At 25.8% G+C, this 25,217-nt stretch overlaps 1 protein-coding gene across 13 annotated transcripts in view; it reads right to left on the reverse strand.

The window, feature by feature from the left end:
- Positions 1-25,217, reverse strand: part of LOC145291306 (integrin alpha-9-like) — a 971,358-nt gene that overhangs the window by 385,536 nt on the left and 560,605 nt on the right. For 9 of the 13 annotated variants that reach the window (XM_080137006.1, XM_080137005.1, XM_080137003.1 and 6 more), the window contains one exon: positions 20,944-21,132. The exons of the other annotated variants lie outside the window; for them this stretch is intronic. In XM_080137006.1, coding sequence (XP_079993132.1) covers positions 20,944-21,132 — 189 coding nt within the window. The remainder of the gene's footprint in view (positions 1-20,943; positions 21,133-25,217) is intronic. 13 annotated transcript variants of the gene reach the window in all.

Below are 25,217 nucleotides of genomic sequence, written 5' to 3' on the forward strand. Positions count from 1 at the left end.
TAGATTTAAGTTATATATGTCACCATATAGATTTAAGTTATTTATCTCACTATATAGATTTAAGTTATTTATGTCACCATATAGATTTAATTTATTTATGTCACCATATAGATTTAATTTATTTATGTCACCATATAGATTACAGTTATTCATGTCACCATATAGATTTAATTTATTTATGTCACCATATAGATTTAAGTTATTTATGTCACCATATAGATTTAAGTTATTTATGTCACGATATAGATTTAATTTATTTATGTCACCATATGGATTTAATTTAGTTATGTCAGCATATAGATTTAAGTTATTTATGTCAGCATATAGATTTAAGTTATTTATGTCACCATATAGATTTAAGTTATTTATGTCACCATATAGATTTAAGTTGTTTATGTCACCATATAGATTTAAGTTATTTATGTCACCATATAGATTTAATTTATTTATGTCACCATATAGATTTAAGTTATTTATGTCACCATACAGATTTAAGTTATTTATGTCACCATACAGATTTAAGTTATTTATGTCCCTATATAGATTTAAGTTATTTATGTCACCATATAGATTAAAGTTATTTATGTCAGCATATAGATTTAAGTTATTTATGTCACCATATAGATTTAAGTTATTTATGTCACCATATACATTTAAGCTATTTATGTCAATATATAGATTTAATTTATTTATGTCACCAGATAGATTTCATCTTTTTATGTCACCATATGGATTTAATTTATTTATGTCACCATACGGATTGAAGTTATTTATGTCACCATATAGATTTAAGTTATTTATGTCACCATATAGATTTAAGTTATTTATGTCACTATATAGATTTAATTTATTTATGTCACTATATAGATTTAAGTTATTTATGTCACCATATAGATTTAAGTTATTTATGTCACTATATAGATTTAAGTTATTTGTGTCACTATATAGATTAAAGTTATTTATGTCACTATATAGATTTAATTTATTTATGTCGCTATATAGATTTAAGTTATTTATGTCACCATATAGATTTAATTTATTTATGTCACCATATGGATTTAAGTTATTTATGTCACCATATAGATTTAAGTTATTTATGTCACCATATAGATTTAAGTTATTTATGTCACTATATAGATTTAAGGTATTTATGTCAGTATATAGATTTAAGTTATTTATGTCACCATATAGATTGAAGTTATTTATGTCACCATATAGATTTAATTTATTTATGTCACTATATAGATTTAAGTTATTTATGTCACCATATAGATTTAAGTTATTTATGTCACCATATAGATGTAATTTATTTATGTCACCATATATATTTAATTTATTTATGTCACCATATAGATTTAAGTTATTTATGTCACTATATAGATTTAAGTTATTTATGTCACCATATAGATTTAAGTTATTTATGTCACCATATAGATTTAAGTTATTTATGTCACCATATAGATTTAAGTTATTTATGTCACCATATAGATTTAAGTTATTTATGTCAGCATATAGATTTAAGTTATTTATGTCACTATATAGATTTAAGTTATTTATGTCACCATATAGATTTAAGTTATTTATGTCACCATATAGATTTAATTTATTTATGTCACTATATAGATTTAATTTATTTATGTCACCATATAGATTTAATTTACTTATGTCACCAGATAGATTTAAGTTATTTATGTCACCATACAGATTTAATTTATTTATGTCACCATATGGATTTAAGTTATTTATGTCACGATATAGATTTAATTTATTTATGTCACCATATGGATTTAAGTTATTTATGTCACGATATAGATTTAATTTATTTATGTCACCATATGGATTTAATTTATTTATGTCACTATATAGATTTAATTTATTAATGTCACCATATAGATTTAATTTATTTATGTCACCATATAGATTTAAGTTATTTATCACCATATAGATTTAAGTTATTTATGTCACCATATAGATTTAAGTTATTTATGTCACCATATAGATTTAAGTTATTTATGTCACCATATAGATTTATGTTATTTATGTCACCATATAGATTTAATTTATTTATGTCACCATATGGATTTAAGTTATTTATGTCACCATATAGATTTAAGTTTTTATGTCACCATATAGATTTAATTTATTTATGTCACCATATAGATTTAAGTTATTTATGTCACCAGATAGATTTAAGTTATTTATGTCACCATATAGATTTAAGTTATTTATGTCACCATATAGATTTAAGTTATTTATGTCACCATATAGATTTAAGTTATATATGTCACCATATAGATTTAAGTTATTTATGTCACTATATAGATTTAAGTTATTTATGTCACCATATAGATTTAATTTATTTATGTCACCATATAGATTTAATTTATTTATGTCAACATATAGATTACAGTTATTCATGTCACCATATAGATTTAATTTATTTATGTCACCATATGGATTTAATTTAGTTATGTCACCATATAGATTTAAGTTATTTATGTCAGCATATAGATTTAAGTTATTTATGTCACTATATAGATTTAATTTATTTATGTCACCATATAGATTTAATTTATTTATGTCACCATATAGAGTTAAGTTATTTATGTCACGATATAGTTTTTATTTATTTATGTCACCATATGGATTTAAGTTATTTATGTCACGATATAGATTTAATTTATTTATGTCACCATATGGATTTAATTTATTTATGTCACTATATAGATTTAATTTATTTATGTCACCATACAGATTTAATTTATTTATGTCACCATATAGATTTAAGTTATTTATCACCATATAGATTTAAGTTATTTATGTCACCATACAGATTTAATTTATTTATGTCACCATATAGATTTAAGTTCTTTATGTCACCATATAGATTTAAGTTATTTATGTCACTATATAGATTTAATTTATTTATGTCACCATATAGATTTATGTTATTTATGTCACCATATAGATTTAATTTATTTATGTCACCATATGGATTTAATTTATTTATGTCACCATATAGATGTAAGTTTTTATGTCACCATATAGATTTAATTTATTTATGTCACCATATAGATTTAAGTTATTTATGTCACCAGATAGATTTAAGTTATTTATGTCACCATATAGATTTTAGTTATTTATGTCACCATATAGATTTAAGTTATTTATGTCACCATATAGATTTAAGTTATATATGTCACCATATAGATTTAAGTTATTTATGTCACTATATAGATTTAAGTTATTTATGTCACCATATAGATTTAATTTATTTATGTCACCATATAGATTTAATTTATTTATGTCACTATATAGATTACAGTTATTCATGTCACCATATAGATTTAATTTATTTATGTCACCATATAGATTTAATTTAGTTATGTCACCATATAGGTTTAAGTTAGTTGTGTCAGCATATAGATTTAAGTTATTTATGTCACTATATAGATTTAAGTTATTTATGTCACCATATAGATTTAAGTAATTTATGTCACCATATAGATTTAAGTTATTTATGTCACGATATAGATTTAATTTATTTATGTCACCATATGGATTTAAGTTATTTGTGTCAGCATATAGATTTAAGTTATTTATGTCACTATATAGATTTAAGTTATTTATGTCACCATATAGATTTAAGTTATTTATGTCACCATATAGATTTAAGTTATTTATGTCACGATATAGATTTAATTTATTTATGTCACCATATGGATTTAATTTAGTTATGTCAGCATATAGATTTAAGTTATTTATGTCAGCATATAGATTCAAGTTATTTATGTCACCATATAGATTTAAGTTATTTATGTCACCATATAGATGTAAGTTATTTATGTCACCATATAGATTTAATTTATTTATGTCATCATATAGATTTAAGTTATTTATGTCACCATACAGATTTAAGTTATTTATGTCACCATACAGATTTAAGTTATTTATGTCACCATATAGATTTAATTTATTTATGTCACCATATAGATTTGAGTTAAACATGTCACCATATAGATTTAAGTTATTTATGTCAACATATAGATTTAAGTTATTTATGTCACCATATAGATTAAAGTTATTTATGTCACCATATAGATTTAAGTTATTTATGTCACCATATAGATTTAAGTTATTTATGTCACTATATAGATTTAATTTTTTTATGTCACCATATAGATTTAATTTATTTATGTCACCATATGGATTTAATTTATTTGTGTCAGCATATAGATTTAATTTATTTATGTCAGCATATAGATTTAAGTTATTTATGTCACCATATGGATTTAAGTTATTTATGTCACCATATAGATTAAAGTTATTTATGTCAATATATAGATTTAATTTATTTATGTCACCATATAGATTTAATTTTTTTATGTCACCATATGGATTTAATTTATTTATGTCACCATATGGATTTAAGTTATTTATGTCACCATATAGATTTAATTTTTTTATGTCACCATATGGATTTTATTTATTTATGTCACCATATGGATTTAAGTTATTTATGTCACCATATAGATTTAAGTTATTTATGTCACCATATAGATTTAAGTTATTTATGTCACTATATAGATTTAATTTATTTATGTCACTATATAAATTTAAGTTATTTATGTCACCATATAGATTTAAGTTATTTATGTCACCATATAGATTTAATTTATTTATGTCACTATATAGATTTAAGTTATTTATTTCACTATATAGATTAAAGTTATTTATGTCACTATGTAGATTTAATTTATTTATGTCGCTATATAGATTTAAGGTATTTATGTCACCATATAGATTTAATTTATTTATGTCACCATATGGATGTAAGTTATTTATGTCACCATATAGATTTAAGTTATTTATGTCACCATATAGATTTAAGTTATTTATGTCACTATATAGATTTAAGGTATTTCTGTCAGTATATAGATTTAAGTTATTTATGTCACCATATAGATTGAAGTTATTTATGTCACCATATAGATTTAATTTATTTATGTCACTATATAGATTTAAGTTATTTATGTCACCATATAGATTTAAGTTATTTATGTCACCATATAGATGTAATTTATTTATGTCACCATATAGATTTAATTTATTTATATCACCATATATATTTAATTTATTTATGTCACCATATAGATTTTAGTTATTTATGTCACTATATAGATTTAAGTTATTTATGTCACCATATTGATTTAAGTTATTTATGTCACCATATAGATTTAAGTTATTTATGTCACCATATAGATTTAAGTTATTTATGTCACCATATAGATTTAAGTTATTTATGTCAGCATATAGATTTAAGTTATTTATGTCACTATATAGATTTAAGTTATTTATGTCACCATATAGATTTTAGTTATTTATGTCACCATATAGATTTAATTTATTTATGTCACTATATAGATTTAATTTATTTATGTCACCATCTAGATTTAATTTATTTATGTCACCATATAGAGTTAAGTTATTTATGTCACGATATAGTTTTAATTTATTTATGTCACCATATGGATTTAAGTTATTTATGTCACGATATAGATTTAATTTATTTATGTCACCATATGGATTTAATTTATTTATGTCACCATATAGATTTAAGTTATTTATCACCATATAGATTTAAGTTATTTATGTCACCATATAGATTTAAGTTATTTATGTCACCATATAGATTTAAGTTCTTTATGTCACCATATAGATTTAATTTATTTATGTCACCATAAAGATTTATGTTATTTATGTCACTATATAGATTTAATTTATTTATGTCACCATATGGATTTAATTTATTTATGTCACCATATAGATTTAAGTTTTTATGTCACCATATAGATTTAATTTATTTATGTCACCATATAGATTTAAGTTATTTATGTCACCAGATAGATTTAAGTTATTTATGTCACCATATAGATTTAAGTTATTTATGTCACCATATAGATTTAAGTTATTTATGTCACCATATAGATTTAAGTTATATATGTCACCATATAGATTTAAGTTATTTATGTCACTATATAGATTTAAGTTATTTATGTCACCATATAGATTTAATTTATTTATGTCACCATATAGATTTAATTTATTTATGTCACCATATAGATTACAGTTATTCATGTCACCATATAGATTTAATTTATTTATGTCACCATATAGATTTAAGTTATTTATGTCACCATATAGATTTAAGTTATTTGTGTCAGAATATAGATTTAAGTTATTTATGTCACTATATAGATTTAAGTTATTTATGTCACCATATAGATTTAAGTTATTTATGTCACCATATAGATTTAAGTTATTTATGTCACGATATAGATTTAATTTATTTATGTCACCATATGGATTTAATTTAGTTATGTCAGCATATAGATTTAAGTTATTTATGTCAGCATATAGATTTAAGTTATTTATGTCACCATATAGATTTAAGTTATTTATGTCACCATATAGATTTAAGTTATTTATGTCACCATATAGATTTAAGTTATTTATGTCACCATATACATTTAAGCTATTTATGTCAATATATAGATTTAATTTATTTATGTCACCAGATAGATTTCATCTTTTTATTTCACCATATGGATTTAATTTATTTATGTCACCATACGGATTGAAGTTATTTATGTCACCATATAGATTTAAGTTATTTATGTCACCATATAGATTTAAGTTATTTATGTCACTATATAGATTTAATTTATTTATGTCACTATATAGATTTAAGTTATTTATGTCACCATATAGATTTAAGTTATTTATGTCACTATATAGATTTAAGTTATTTGTGTCACTATATAGATTAAAGTTATTTATGTCACTATATAGATTTAATTTATTTATGTCGCTATATAGATTTAAGTTATTTATGTCACCATATAGATTTAATTTATTTATGTCACCATATGGATTTAAGTTATTTATGTCACCATATAGATTTAAGTTATTTATGTCACCATATAGATTTAAGTTATTTATGTCACTATATAGATTTAAGGTATTTATGTCAGTATATAGATTTAAGTTATTTATGTCACCATATAGATTGAAGTTATTTATGTCACCATATAGATTTAATTTATTTATGTCACTATATAGATTTAAGTTATTTATGTCACCATATAGATTTAAGTTATTTATGTCACCATATAGATGTAATTTATTTATGTCACCATATATATTTAATTTATTTATGTCACTATATAGATTTAAGTTATTTATGTCACCATATAGATTTAAGTTATTTATGTCACCATATAGATGTAATTTATTTATGTCACCATATATATTTAATTTATTTATGTCACCATATAGATTTAAGTTATTTATGTCACTATATAGATTTAAGTTATTTATGTCACCATATAGATTTAAGTTATTTATGTCACCATATAGATTTAAGTTATTTATGTCACCATATAGATTTAAGTTATTTATGTCACCATATAGATTTAAGTTGTTTATGTCAGCATATAGATTTAAGTTATTTATGTCACTATATAGATTTAAGTTATTTATGTCACCATATAGATTTAAGTTATTTATGTCACCATATAGATTTAATTTATTTATGTCACTATATAGATTTAATTTATTTATGTCACCATATAGATTTAATTTACTTATGTCACCAGATAGATTTAAGTTATTTATGTCACCATACAGATTTAATTTATTTATGTCACCATATGGATTTAAGTTATTTATGTCACGATATAGATTTAATTTATTTATGTCACCATATGGATTTAAGTTATTTATGTCACGATATAGATTTAATTTATTTATGTCACCATATGGATTTAATTTATTTATGTCACTATATAGATTTAATTTATTTATGTCACCATATAGATTTAATTTATTTATGTCACCATATAGATTTAAGTTATTTATCACCATATAGATTTAAGTTATTTATGTCACCATATAGATTTAAGTTATTTATGTCACCATATAGATTTAATTTATTTATGTCACCATATAGATTTATGTTATTTATGTCACCATATAGATTTAATTTATTTATGTCACCATATGGATTTAAGTTATTTATGTCACCATATAGATTTAAGTTTTTATGTCACCATATAGATTTAATTTATTTATGTCACCATATAGATTTAAGTTATTTATGTCACCAGATAGATTTAAGTTATTTATGTCACCATATAGATTTAAGTTATTTATGTCACCATATAGATTTAAGTTATTTATGTCACCATATAGATTTAAGTTATATATGTCACCATATAGATTTAAGTTATTTATGTCACTATATAGATTTAAGTTATTTATGTCACCATAAAGATTTAATTTATTTATGTCACCATATAGATTTAATTTATTTATGTCAACATATAGATTACAGTTATTCATGTCACCATATAGATTTAATTTATTTATGTCAGCATATAGATTTAAGTTATTTATGTCACTATATAGATTTAATTTATTTGTGTCACCATATAGATTTAATTTATTTAGGTCACCATATAGAGTTAAGTTATTTATGTCACGATATAGATTTAATTTATTTATGTCACCATACAGATTTAATTTATTTATGTCACCATATGGATTTAAGTTATTTATGTCACGATATAGATTTAATTTATTTATGTCACCATATGGATTTAATTTATTTATGTCACTATATAGATTTAATTTATTTATGTCACCATACAGATTTAATTTATTTATGTCACCATATAGATTTAAGTTATTTATCACCATATAGATTTAAGTTATTTATGTCACCATACAGATTTAAGTTATTTATGTCACCATATAGATTTAAGTTCTTTATGTCACCATATAGATTTAAGTTATTTATGTCACTATATAGATTTAATTTATTTATGTCACCATATAGATTTATGTTATTTATGTCACCATATAGATTTAATTTATTTATGTCACCATATGGATTTAATTTATTTATGTCACCATATAGATGTAAGTTTTTATGTCACCATATAGATTTAAGTTATTTATGTCACCATATAGATTTAAGTTATTTATGTCACCAGATAGATTTAAGTTATTTATGTCACCATATAGATTTAAGTTATTTATGTCACCATATAGATTTAAGTTATTTATGTCACCATATAGATTTAAGTTATATATGTCACCATATAGATTTAAGTTATTTATGTCACTATATAGATTTAAGTTATTTATGTCACCATATAGATTTAATTTATTTATGTCACCATATAGATTTAATTTATTTATGTCACTATATAGATTACAGTTATTCATGTCACCATATAGATTTAATTTATTTATGTCACCATATAGATTTAATTTAGTTATGTCACCATATAGATTTAAGTTAGTTGTGTCAGCATATAGATTTAAGTTATTTATGTCACTATATAGATTTAAGTTATTTATGTCACCATATAGATTTAAGTTATTTATGTCACCATATAGATTAAAGTTATTTATGTCACGATATAGATTTAATTTATTTATGTCACCATATAGATTTAATTTTTTTATGTCACCATATGGATTTAATTTATTTATGTCACCATATGGATTTAAGTTATTTATGTCACCATATAGATTTAATTTTTTTATGTCACCATATGGATTTAATTTATTTATGTCACCATATGGATTTAAGTTATTTATGTCACCATATAGATTTAAGTTATTTATGTCACCATATAGATTTAAGTTATTTATGTCACTATATAGATTTAATTTATTTATGTCACTATATAAATTTAAGTTATTTATGTCACCATATAGATTTAAGTTATTTATGTCACCATATAGATTTAATTTTTTTATGTCACTATATAGATTTAAGTTATTTATGTCACTATATAGATTAAAGTTATTTATGTCACTATGTAGATTTAATTTATTTATGTCGCTATATAGATTTAAGGTATTTATGTCACCATATAGATTTAAGTTATTTATGTCACTATATAGATTGAAGGAATTTAGGAAAACTCGTCCCGGGAAAACTCGTCTCGGGAAAACTCGTCTCGGGAAAACTCGTCTCCGGAAAACTCGTCTCGGGAAAACTCGGCCCCTTTCGCTAGGTAGGAAAACTGGTCCATTATTGAATAAATATCGATTGAAAACACATTTTATGATCGTTCTTGAAGGCGATATTGTTTTTTAAAATAAACTATAGCCCCCCCCCCATAATATTTTTTAAAAAATATTTTTACTTGTGGAATGTTTTTTATTTTTTATTTTTTTTTTTTAAATAAAATCGATTTTCTAAGTGTCCGTTTTCTACCTAACTGGCTAAGTTCTTAGTGATTTAACTTATTTTAAAGCGTTTATTATGTTTATACAAAGTTAATTACAAATTTTTTTTTTGTTCTTATTTTAACGATGTTTTTTGGAGTCATAAAAAAAATAAAAAAAACAAAACCCAAAAATTAAAAAACAGGGAGCGATTCGATTCTTCGTTACGCTTTTGGTTTTGTTTTTTTAATTATGATAGTTTTTTGTTGTTATGTTTTTGTTTTCTGTCATACCAAATGCACTCATGCGTTATTTAAAATTATGATTTTATCAATTATCAACAGTTATTGTCGTCCTGTCAAATTTTGCAAAAATTAACTAATAAATTAAAAGCGAAATATTTTTTTGGCGCGAGAGATGCCATGTGCAAACAATCTCTCGTTAACTCATTTTTAATTTTTTTAATTTTTACTTCAAAATTCTAAAATCAATCATTAAGAGAGAAAGTAATCACTAAATAAATTTATTAATCAATTTTATTGAAAACTCCGCTATCGTTTATCAAGAATCTTTTTAATTTCATTTTTTGTTGGTTGCTTTTCGAAGGGAGATATAGGTTTTATCCCCCCCCTCTCTCTCTAAATTATATTTTTAAAAATATTAAAATTTATTATTTTCTTTTTAAAACCAAATCTCCCTCAGTAATTTCTTTAATTTTCTATTTTTTAACGATTATCAAGACCCCCTAATATACCGGGCATTATTTCTCGTTCTCCCGTAACACTCGACTCGACCGACATGTTTTTTGTTTGTTTTCTGTTTTTTTTTTCTTTACCAAATAAACGATTCCAAATAAATTAAATAAACAACATAGTCGGCGAGGTAGAAAAATCGATTTTACCCTTTTATAAACAACAGTATATAAGTAAATTCTTTTTATATTAATATAAAAAAAATATGCGGTCTCGTTTATGAACATAATAAACGCTTTTATTAAAAACACAAAAAAAACATTAAACAAGTCAAAATATTTTTTTAAAAATATTATGGGGGGGGGCTATAGTTTATTTTAAAAAACAATATCTCCTTCAAGAACGATCATAAAATGTGTTTTCAATCGATATTTATTCAATAAGGGACCAGTTTTCCTACCTAGCGAAAGGGGACGAGTTTTCCCGAGACGAGTTTTCCAGAGACGAGTTTTCCCGGGACGAGTTTTCCCGGCACCAGATTTAAGTTATTTATGTCACCATATAGATTTAAGTTATTTATGTCACCATATAGATTTAAGTTATTTATGTCACCATATAGATTTAAGTTATTTATGTCAGCATATAGATTTAAGTTATTTATGTCACTATATAGATTTAAGTTATTTATGTCACCATATAGATTTAAGGTATTTATGTCACCATATAGATTTAACTTATTTATGTCACTATATAGATTTAATTTATTTATGTCACCATATAGATTTAATTTATTTATGTCACCATATAGATTTAAGTTATTTATGTCACGATATAGATTTAATTTATTTATGTCACCATATGGATTTAAGTTATTTATGTCACGATATAGATTTAATTTATTTATGTCACCATATGGATTAAATTTATTTATGTCACTATATAGATTTAATTTATTTATGTCACCATATAGATTTAAGTTATTTATGTCACCATATAGATTTAAGTTATTTATGTCACCATATAGATTTAAGTTATTTATGTACCATATAGATTTAAGTTATTTATGTCACCATATAGATTTAAGTTCTTTATGTCACCATATAGATTTAAGTTATTTATGTCACCATATAGATTTAATTTATTTATGTCACCGTATAGATTTAAGTTATTTATGTCACCATATAGATTTAATTTATTTATGTCACCATATGGATTTAATTTATTTATGTCACCATATAGATTTAATTTATTTATGTCACCATATAGATTTAAGTTATTTATGTCACCATAAAGATTTAATTTATTTATGTCACCATATAGATTTAAGTTATTTATGTCACCATATAGATTTAAGTTATTTATGTCACCATATAGATTTAATTTATTTATGTAACCATATAGATTTAAGTTATATATGTCACCATATAGATTTAAGTTATTTATGTCACTATATAGATTTAAGTTATTTATGTCACTATATAGATTTAAGTTATTTATGTCACCATATAGATTTAAGTTATTTATGTCACCATATAGATTTAAGTTATTTATGTCACCATATAGATTTAAGTTATTTATGTCACCATATAGATTTAATTTATTTATGTCACCATATAGATTTAAGTTATTTATGTCACCATATACATTTAAGCTATTTATGTCAATATATAGATTTAATTTATTTATGTCACCATATAGATTTAAGTTATATATGTCACCATATAGATTTAAGTTATTTATGTCAATATATAGATTTAAGTTATATATGTCACCATATAGATTTAAGTTATTTATGTCACCATATACATTTAAGTTATTTATGTCAATATATAGATTTAAGTTATTTATGTCACCATATAGATTTAAGTTATTTATGTCACCATATAGATTTAAGTTATTTATGTCACCATATAGATTTAAGTTATTTATGTCACCATATACATTTAAGCTATTTATGTCAATATATAGATTTAAGTTATTTATGTCACCATATAGATTTAAGTTATATATGTCACCATATAGATTTAAGTTATTTATGTCACTATGTAGATTTAATTTATTTATGTCACCATATAGATTTAATTTATTTATGTCACCATATAGATTTAAGTTATTTATGTCACCATATAGATTTAAGTTATTCATGTCACCATATAGATTTAATTTATTTATGTCACCATATGGATTTAATGTATTTATGTCACCATATAGATTTAAGTTATTTGTGTCAGCATATAGATTTAAGTTATTTATGTCACTATATAGATTTAAGTTATTTATGTCACCATATAGATTTAAGTTATTTATGTCACCATATAGATTTAAGTTATTTATGTCACGATATAGATTTAATTTATTGATGTCACCATATGGATTTAATTTATTTATGTCAGCATATAGATTTAAGTTATTTATGTCACCATATAGATTTAATTTATTTATGTCACCATATAGATTTAATTTATTTATGTCACCATATAGATTTAAGTTATTAATGTCACCATATAGATTTAAGTTATTTATGTCACGATATAGATTTAATTTATTGATGTCACCATATGGATTTAATTTATTTATGTCAGCATATAGATTAAAGTTATTTATGTCAGCATATAGATTTAAGTTATTTATGTCACCATATAGATTTAAGTTATTTATGTCACCATATAGATTTAAGTTATTTATGTCACCATATAGATTTAATTTATTTATGTCACCATATAGATTTAAGTTATTTATGTCACCATACAGATTTAAGTTATTTATGTCACCATATAGATTTAATTTAATTATGTCACCATATAGATTTAAGTTATATATGTCACCATATAGATTTAAGTTATTTATGTCACTATATAGATTTAAGTTATTTATGTCACTATATAGATTTAAGTTATTTATGTCACCATATAGATTTAAGTTATTTATGTCACCATATAGATTTAAGTTATTTATGTCACCATATAGATTTAAGTTATTTATGTCACCATATAGATTTAATTTATTTATGTCACCATATAGATTTAAGTTATTTATGTCACAATATAGATTTAAGTTATATATGTCACCATATAGATTTAAGTTTTTTATGTCACTATATAGATTTAATTTATTTATGTCACTATATAGATTTAAGTTATTTATGTCACCATATAGATTTAAGTTATTTATGTCACCATATAGATTTAATTTATTTGTGTCACCATATAGATTTAAGTTATTTATATCACCATATAGATTTAATTTATTTATGTCACCATATGGATTTAATTTATTTATGTCAGCATATAGATTTTAGTTATTTATGTCAGCATATAGATTTAAGTTATTTATGTCACTATATAGATTGAAGTTATTTATGTCAATTTATAGATTTAAGTTATTTTTGTCACCATATAGATTTAAGTTATTTATGTCACTATATAGATTTAAGTTATTTATGTCACCATATAGATTTAATTTATTTATGTCACCATATGGATTTAATTTATTTATGTCAGCATATAGATTTAAGTTATTTATGTCACCATATAGATTTAAGTTATTTATGTCACCATATAGATTTAAGTTTTTTATGTCAATATATAGATTTAATTTATTTATGTCACCATATAGATTTAATTTATTTATGTCACCATATGGATTTAATTTATTTATGTCACCATATGGATTTAAGTTATTTATGTCACCATATAGATTTAAGTTATTTATGTCACCATATAGATTTAAGTTATTTATGTCACTATATAGATTTAATTTATTTATGTCACCATATAGATTAAAGTTATTTATGTCACTATATAGATTTAATTTATTTATGTCACCATATAGATTTAATTTATTTATGTCACCATATAGATTTAAGTTATTTATGTCACCATATAGATTTAAGTTATTCATGTCACCATATAGATTTAATTTATTTATGTCACCATATGGATTTAATGTATTTATGTCACCATATAGATTTAAGTTATTTGTGTCAGCATATAGATTTAAGTTATTTATGTCACCATATAGATTTAAGTTATTTATGTCACTATATAGATTTAATTTATTTATGTCACCATATAGATTTAATTTATTTATGTCAATATATAGATTTAAGTTATTTTTGTCACCATATAGATTTAAGTTATTTATGTCACTATATAGATTTAAGTTATTTATGTCACCATATAGATTTAATTTATTTATGTCACCATATGGATTTAATTTATTTATGTCAGCATATAGATTTAAGTTATTTATGTCACCATATAGATTTAAGTTATTTATGTCACCATATACATTTAAGTTATTTATGTCAATATATAGATTTAAGTTATTTATGTCACCATATAGATTTAAGTTATTTATGTCACCATATAGATTTAAGTTATTTATGTCACCATATAGATTTAAGTTATTTATGTCACCATATACATTTAAGCTATTTATGTCAATATATAGATTTAAGTTATTTATGTCACCATATAGATTTAAGTTATATATGTCACCATATAGATTTAAGTTATTTATGTCACTATATAGATTTAATTTATTTATGTCACCATATAGATTTAATTTATTTATGTCACCATATAGATTTAAGTTATTTATGTCACCATATAGATTTAAGTTATTCATGTCACCATATAGATTTAATTTATTTATGTCACCATATGGATTTAATGTATTTATGTCACCATATAGATTTAAGTTATTTGTGTCAGCATATAGATTTAAGTTATTTATGTCACTATATAGATTTAAGTTATTTATGTCACCATATAGATTTAATTTATTTATGTCACCATATAGATTTAAGTTATTTATGTCACGATATAGATTTAATTTATTGATGTCACCATATGGATTTAATTTATTTATGTCAGCATATAGATTTAAGTTATTTATGTCACCATATAGATTTAATTTATTTATGTCACCATATAGATTTAATTTATTTATGTCACCATATAGATTTAAGTTATTTATGTCACCATATAGATTTAATTTATTTATGTCACCATATAGATTTAAGTTATTTATGTCACCATACAGATTTAAGTTATTTATGTCACCATATAGATTTAATTTAATTATGTCACCATATAGATTTAAGTTATATATGTCACCATATAGATTTAAGTTATTTATGTCACTATATAGATTTAAGTTATTTATGTCACTATATAGATTTAAGTTATTTATGTCACCATATAGATTTAAGTTATTTATGTCACCATATAGATTTAAGTTATTTATGTCACCATATAGATTTAAGTTATTTATGTCACCATATAGATTTAATTTATTTATGTCACCATATAGATTTAAGTTATTTATGTCACAATATAGATTTAAGTTATATATGTCACCATATAGATTTAAGTTTTTTATGTCACTATATAGATTTAATTTATTTATGTCACTATATAGATTTAAGTTATTTATGTCACCATATAGATTTAAGTTATTTATGTCACCATATAGATTTAATTTATTTGTGTCACCATATAGATTTAAGTTATTTATATCACCATATAGATTTAATTTATTTATGTCACCATATGGATTTAATTTATTTATGTCAGCATATAGATTTTAGTTATTTATGTCAGCATATAGATTTAAGTTATTTATGTCACTATATAGATTGAAGTTATTTATGTCAATATATAGATTTAAGTTATTTTTGTCACCATATAGATTTAAGTTATTTATGTCACTATATAGATTTAAGTTATTTATGTCACCATATAGATTTAATTTATTTATGTCACCATATGGATTTAATTTATTTATGTCAGCATATAGATTTAAGTTATTTATGTCACCATATAGATTTAAGTTATTTATGTCACCATATAGATTTAAGTTTTTTATGTCAATATATAGATTTAATTTATTTATGTCACCATATAGATTTAATTTATTTATGTCACCATATGGATTTAATTTATTTATGTCACCATATGGATTTAAGTTATTTATGTCACCATATAGATTTAAGTTATTTATGTCACCATATAGATTTAAGTTATTTATGTCACTATATAGATTTAATTTATTTATGTCACTATATAGATTAAAGTTATTTATGTCACCATATAGATTTAAGTTATTTATGTCACCATATAGATTTAAGTTATTTATGTCACTATATAGATTAAAGTTATTTATGTCACTATATACATTTAATTTATTTATGTCGCTATATAGATTTAAGTTATTTATGTCACCATATAGATTTAAGTTATTTTTGTCACCATATAGATTTAAGTTATTTATGTCACCATATAGATTTAAGTTATTTATGTCACCATATCGATTTAAGTTATTTATGTCAGCATATAGATTTAAGTTATTTATGTCACTATATAGATTTAAGTTATTTATGTCACCATATAGATTTAAGTTATTTATGTCACCATATAGATTTAAGTTATTTATGTCACTATATAGATTTAAGTTATTTATGTCACTATATAGATTTAAGTTATTTATGTCACCATATAGATTTAAGTTATTTATGTCACCATATAGATTTAAGTTATTTATGTCACCATATAGATTTAAGTTATTTATGTCACCATATAGATTTAAGTTATTTATGTCACTATATAGATTTAATTTATTTATGTCACTATATAGATTTAAGTTATTTATGTCACTATATAGATTTAAGTTATTTATGTCAGCATATAGATTTAAGTTATTTATGTCACTATATAGATTTAAGTTATTTATGTCACCATATAGATTTAAGTTATTTATGTCACCATATAGATTTAATTTATTTATGTCACTATATAGATTTAATTTATTTATGTCACCATATAGATTTAATTTATTTATGTCACCATATAGATTTAATTTATTTATGTCACCATATAGATTTAATTTATTTATGTCACCATATAGATTTTAGTTATTTATGTCAGCATATAGATGTAAGTGTTTTATGTCACTATATAGATGTAAGTTATTCATGTCACTATATAGATTTAAGTTATTTATGTCACCATATAGATTTAAGTTATTTATGTCACCATATAGATTTAAGTTATTTATGTCACCATATAGATTTAAGTTATTTATGTCACTATATATGATTTAAGTTATTTATGTCACCATATAGATTTAAGTTATTTATGTCACTATATAGATTTAATTTATTTATGTCACCATATAGATTTAAGTTAATTATGTCACCATATAGATTTAAGTTATTTATGTCACTATATAGATTTAAGTTATTTATGTCACTATATAGATTTAAGTTATTTATGTCAGCATATAGATTTAATTTATTTATGTCAGCATATAGATTTAAGTTATTTATGTCACCATATAGATTTAAGTTATTTATGTCACCATATAGATTTAAGTTATTTATGTCACCATATAGATTTAAGTTATTTATGTCACTATATATGATTTAAGTTATTTATGTCACTATATAGATTTAAGTTATTTATGTCACTATATAGATTTAATTTATTTATGTCACCATATAGATTTAATTTATTTATGTCACCATATAGATTTAAGTTATTTATGTTACCATATAGATTTAAGTTATTTATGTCACCATATAGATTTAAGTTATTTATGTCACTAGATATGATTTAAGTTATTTATGTCACTATATAGATTTAAGTTATTTATGTCACTATATAGATTTAATTTATTTATGTCACCATATAGATTTAAGTTATTTATGTCACCATATAGATTTAAGTTATTTATGTCACTATATAGATTTAAGTTATTTATGTCACTATATAGATTTAAGTTATTTATGTCACCATATAGATTTAAGTTATTTATGTCACCATATAGATTTAAGTTATTTATGTCACCATATAGATTTAATTTATTTATGTCACCATATAGATTTAAGTTATATATGTCACCATAAAGATTTAAGTTGTTTATGTCACCATATAGATTTAAGTTATTTATGTCAGCATATAGATTTAAGTTATTTATGTCACTATATAGATTTAAGTTATTTATGTCACCATATAGATTTAAGTTATATATGTCACTATATAGATTTAATTTATTTATGTCACCATATAGATTTAATTTATTTATGTCACCATATAGATTTAAGTTATTTATGTCACCATATAGATTTAAGTTATTTATGTCACCATATAGATTTAAGTTATTTATGTCACAATATAGATTTAATTTATTTATGTCACCATATAGATTTAATTTATTTATGTCACCATATAGATTTAATTTATTTATGTCACCATATAGATTTAATTTATTTATGTCACCATATAGATTTAATTTATTTATGTCACCATATATATTTAATTTGTTTTTGTCACCATATAGATTTAATTTGTGTATGTCACCATATAGATTTAATTTATTTATGTCACCATATAGATTTAATTTATTTATGTCACCATATAGATTTAATTTATTTATGTCACCATATAGATTTAAGTTATTTATGTCACCATATAGATTTAATTTATTTATGTCACCATATAGATTTAAGTTATTTATTTCATGGATTAATTGGAGGTTAGAGAGATGTAATAAAAACATGTACGCAAGAAAATAACTCAGAACTGAATCCTAACAAAAATTACAATTGTTCTTATTAAAATAAGAAACACATACGGCAAGAAATTTTAGCATTGTGGTAGTGTATATATATATTATTTACATGGAATTTTGGTATCGATGGGAGATGTGAATTGTCTGATTCATTTATTACCTAATTACCTAGTTCATTTACTATAGTCTGAAAACTGGTTTATTCAATTAAACCATTGATGTTAAATGGGCTGGTAAACATCAAAACAGAATAAACCAAATACAATGCGCAAAACTCCAGCAAGAATTCGTCACTGACAACTTTCTCTCTCAACTTCCAGCACGTCTCTCACCACTGCCTCTGCCAACAGACATTTTATCAGAAAACTGACGCCATTCCATTTATATATATGTGCAGTGGAAGATGAGATATCGTGAGATTCCATGAGACTACACCTTATAAGTCCATGGCTGCCATCTTTAATTTCTCTTTCTCTCAGATCCCATCCGAAGGTAAGTTGTATGAGCGCACGACACACACACACGGGGATGCTTTCCTCTTTGATTATTACATTCAACTCTACAACCATATTTTAATGGTAATGGAACACAATGTCAACGTCATTTAATTCTTTAACCAGAGTTTGAGGGCAGGTAACTCAATCAGAAAAATAACCTAATCTATTAAGGCTTGAAAGGCATGCTTAAAAGCAAGATGGAAGACAGATGTTTTTTGCAAATTATGCCAAAAAAGAAAAAAGAGGATGAACCTTGTTTTCAATTTATTACCATGTTGGTTAAGCAAGATTACAACGTCTCACACCAAAAGTGTCCTTTTATGTTAAAACGAAAGGTACATATATCCAAGTGAGATAATTTTCAACCAATATTTACGACTCAAATTTTAATAACTTTCTTTCATGAAAAACACCCGTCTAGCTGAAACCACTGTCAAAAATTTTCCCCACTCTTCATCTGTGCCACAATCAAAACGTAGATTCCATGAACAAAGCTTCTTTCTTAGAAGTGCACGCCTGTGGAACTCTGTTCCGGTTGCCTGTTTCCCACCTGACTACAACCTGGATGTCTTCAAGTCCAATGTGAACAAATTTCTGATGAACCGCCTCCTTAAGTAAGACACATTATCAGATCTCCAAAACTAACATACTCTACACACAATAACCCTTATCCCCGAGTGGCTTCCGGGCCTTGATAAGTGGTGACTACCTTGTAAAAAAATTATACCTCGCTCTTCCATACTAGCACCAGTGAAGTTTAAATTCCATATAGCTCAAACATGCAGTCAATTCAAGGTCAGCAAGCCCCCTTTCTAGTTGTTTTCCAGGAAGGGAATAATACACTATGAGGAACCCCTGACATAAACCCACTCATCTGTGAATGTCTGTATTTGTTGTGTGTGAAGATAGAATATGTGTAGAAAAGGATTTATTACCTGGATAACTATTAGCATCAATATCTGTTGCGCGAGAGAAAGAAATCCCAAAGGATTTCACATTGGTTGCTCGTAAATCTTTGCCTTGAATCTTTTGAGAGAAAGTTTCATAAAGACCAAATTGATGTCCATTGAAGATATAAATCGTGCCAGACCCATCATTCTCATAAGGTGCAGCGATAATGGCATCTGGAATTTTATCAGAAAATAGTTTATGTTAATCAGAACAGTAGAGAGGGAGGATGAGAGTAGCCATGTATAAATCATGTAAGAATACATGTAAAAACCACAAAATCTCTTTACAAAACGTTTCGATATAAGATACGTTTCCACTCAACTCACAAAATATATGAAATTCAAGGAAAAAATACTAAATATTTGTTCATCGCTCAAGTTTAAGTTTGAAAGATCATTTTCATGAGTTGTCATTAAAAAGACACTGTTCATTCATTATTTAGTCTTCAGTTTGAAATAGGATTTTTACCAGTTACCAACCATAATTTTAGATGTACTTATACATAGAATTTCATTTATTTGATCAGTATAGCCTTTTAAACAAAAGCTACATATAAAAGTTTGCTGTGTATATATTTTAGTATGAAACAGAATTTTAGATTTATTCAAATTCGCTGAGATTTTCTTTGCTTAGTAATTTCCGTGTAGGAGTAGGAATAGCTAACATCCCCTCCCCACATTAATAAATCATCGTTGTTCAACTGAGAACATTATAAAAAAAATAAATACCATATAAATTTAATTCATTTTGAGCACTATCAGTTAATAAAGGAGATTTTTCAAAGCTACATTTCCAGATTAGGAATAATACATAAATATTTATAAATCTTCTTTCCAATAATGTTCTTAGGATATACATAATAAAACTTACCTTACAATCTTCTGTTTTTAACTCATATTTATTAAGCATTACACACTATCTTTCCGTTTTGCAATAAGTGATTCAGTTTTTGGTCTACATAGAATTGTATGATTTTCACTTTCAAGTACTGCTACCAGTTTGTGCTTGTACAATTTGTCTGGATCTTCAAGATGCAGTTGATCGGATGGTTCTCAGTGTACTACCTTCCCTACCTAGGCACATCTATCCTTATATCCTTTTCAGGCTAGTTTGCTACATGCACTTATGTGGTTTATCATTTCTTCGCTTTGTCCACAGAGTCTGCATCTGCTGTTTTGATATAGTTAGTTTTAATCATGTTATCTTATGCAACTGCTATTAGTGATTCAGTTTCTCTGTTTAGGTGTCCTTTTTGTAGCCATGTCCAAGTGTTTTTGGAATCTCATGTTTTGCCATCTTTATGAATCGTCCATATAATTTTTTTCCCCCCATTTTCCTTTTCTTTTCTTATCCGTTGAATCCCTGTTGTCTGTCTTTTTTGTTTTTTACAGTGCTTCTTGTGGCGGTTATTAGCTTTCTGTGTTCTGTGTTATGTATTTTTCTAATTAATTTTTGTGTCATTTACACAATTTTCTATACTAACCAGTCTTCTTCCTCTGTTTTTCCTTTTTATATAGAAATGGTCAGCATCATCCTTTGGATGTAATGCATAAAGTTCCTGGTCTTCTGATCGAAATGTTTATCTTTCTAGTGATGCTGACCACATGTCTATATCTTTTATTAGGTCCCTACTATATAATTTAGTTTCTACAAGTGTTTTTGTTCTTTTTAAGTATTCTTTTCCAATTTTCTGATTGGTCTGTACTGAGATGCAAAAGATCGACCTCCGATAGTTTTAAATACTGAGCAGAGTGTTGAAGTTTTCCAAGATTTTGAGAAATATCTCTCTTAAAGCATCTTGTAAGTATAGAAGCTAGTTCCGGTTGCAACTTTTTGAGCATTATAATTCGAATGTTATCAGGGCCAGTTGCTTTGTTGGAATCAAGGTTTTTGATAAGTTTGGCAACATCTATGACAGATATATAGACGTCGTCCAGAGTATCTTCAGTTCTGAGAGGAAATTCAGGGGATAAGCGGTTCTGATTGTACAGGGTGGTGTTTGATGTAAAATTCTTAGCAAAGAGTTTGGCTGTGTCAGGTGCTCATCATCAGGTCCATTGATGAAAGATGGAATGGAAGATTCGCATCTGTACAGAGCCCTGTTTGTTATATGCCAAACTCATGGAGCTAAACCAGCTACTTAAGAATTAACAGAGTGTACTGTCTTGCGTTTTTGTAACCTTTTCACAGTGGTTGATAGCTATCCTAAAGGCGACTTTAGTTTCAGAACATCTATTTAGTTGAAAACTAGATGGCTCTGTATGGTTTGAGTTGTCCCCCTTTGCAAATTGGCTGTTTGGAGAAATGGAAAACTAGATGGTTCTGGTTGATAGTCAATTTGCATAAGTGGAGGAATGGGCAGAATATAAACGGTACTTTTTTTAAAGCAGGGTGAAGAGCGCAGAGAGTGAAACGACGGTTGGAAGAAGTGACGGCAAATTATTTTTGGATGTTGAAGAGCTCGACCTTTTGGAAGGAACAGCTGTGTCTTATATATTTTTTTTTAATTTCTTTTTTTTTTTTCTACTTCCCTACAAGCTATTTCGACGGGAACTAGGAAAGCAAAGAGGATCAGCAGTGAAATGCTTAAGACGTTCTCTGGAGAGGGAGATGTTATAACCTGGCTGACCAAGATTAAACTTGTCGCTAAGTTGCGGGACATCGCGGATGTAGCCAGCTTGATACCGCTGTATCTTGATGGTGATGCTCTGGCCCTATATCTGGAGATGCGGGAGGAGGATCGACTGTCTGTTGACGCCATTGAGGAAAAGTTGAAGGAAGCATTTACCGAAGGACCGTTTGTGGCATATGGCAAACTAAGCCGTATGGTGTGGACTGGAGAGCCTGTCGATGTTTACGCCAACAATATCAGGAGGTTGACGGGACTAGTAGGATTCAATGGAGGAGACCGTCGACAGATACTTAAGATGGCCTTTATCAATGACTTCCCGGACCATATTTCTATAGCTCTGCAGCAACTGCCTGGTGTAAATACTATGGAGGTGGCGAAGTTGATTACACAGGCTAGGGTGCTGGCCAGGAAAAAAGAGAGTGAGCAGAGAATCGTAGCTGTCGCTCAACGAAGCAAACTGCAGCAGGAAATTGTGAAGGACGAAAAGCAGAGAGGACTGTGGCAGAGACCCAGGTTCTCTGGCAGATGCTACCGATGCCAAGGCCCCCATATGGCGAGGGAGTGCAGGGAGCCAAAGCCAGAAGTCACTTGTTACCGCTGTGGGGAAGTCGGCCACATCAGCAGATTCTGTCCCCAGGGAAAACGAACAGGGGGAAGCCACTGTGCCGGTGGCTACCCCACTTATTCGATGAAGGCGCTTCAGGGTATGTCACCACAAGTAGAGGTGACCCTAAATGGACGAAGTGCAAAAGCCCTTGTCGACACGGGCTGTACTTCAATAATGGTCACCAAAGACAGGGTTGACACATGCAATGGAACCAGCAGCATTACGGCAGTTGACGGCAGAGAGGTGAAGTGCAATGGCACAAGTACTGTTCGGTTGATGGTATGTGGGATGTCACTAACAATCCAGGCGATTGTTATTAACAAAATTGTCACGGGTGTCGATGTGGTGCTAGGAATGGACGCAATTGCTCGACTAGGGGGCGTTACGGTATATAGGAACTCCGTGAGATTTGGAGGACATCAAGGGGCTGCAGGTGTGCAATTCGAAAAAGGTGTCACAGGAACGGCCAGGTTAGACAAAAGTTGCACGATAGAGGACCAAGATTTCTCTGCACACTTTGATGGTGAGAAATGGACAGTCAAGTGGGCATGGAAGGGAGAACCTCCCATACTGAACAACAGAGTGGAATGCTACGAGCATACGTTGCGAAGAGGCACAAGAGTTGAATTTGAGAAGGAGGTGGACCGATGGATCTCAGAGGGGATTTTAAGACCATGGACGGAGAAGGTGGAAGGTGTGCTGCCGTTAATGGCGGTTGTTCAGCCCACAAAACAAAAAGTCCGGCCAGTACTGGACTTCAGGGAGCTGAACGTACACGTTGCGTGTCACACGGGAGGCAATGTGATGGACGTGTGCGGAGAGACCATGCGAGAGTGAAGGCAGATTCAGAAGGCTGCGACGATTGTGGATACCTACAGATCCACATTTCACAGGAATTCTGGAAATACCAGCTGGTCAGATACAAGGGCCGAACGTATTGCCTGACTAGGTTGGGTTTTGGCCTGAATTCTGCACCAAAAATCATGGCAGCGATCCTCAAAACGGTGCTAAGCAAGGAG

Source organism: Euprymna scolopes, chromosome 12, assembly GCF_053919585.1.
Source record: "Euprymna scolopes isolate OS-2025 chromosome 12, ASM5391958v1, whole genome shotgun sequence".
Taxonomy (NCBI): Eukaryota; Metazoa; Mollusca; class Cephalopoda; order Sepiida; family Sepiolidae; genus Euprymna; species Euprymna scolopes.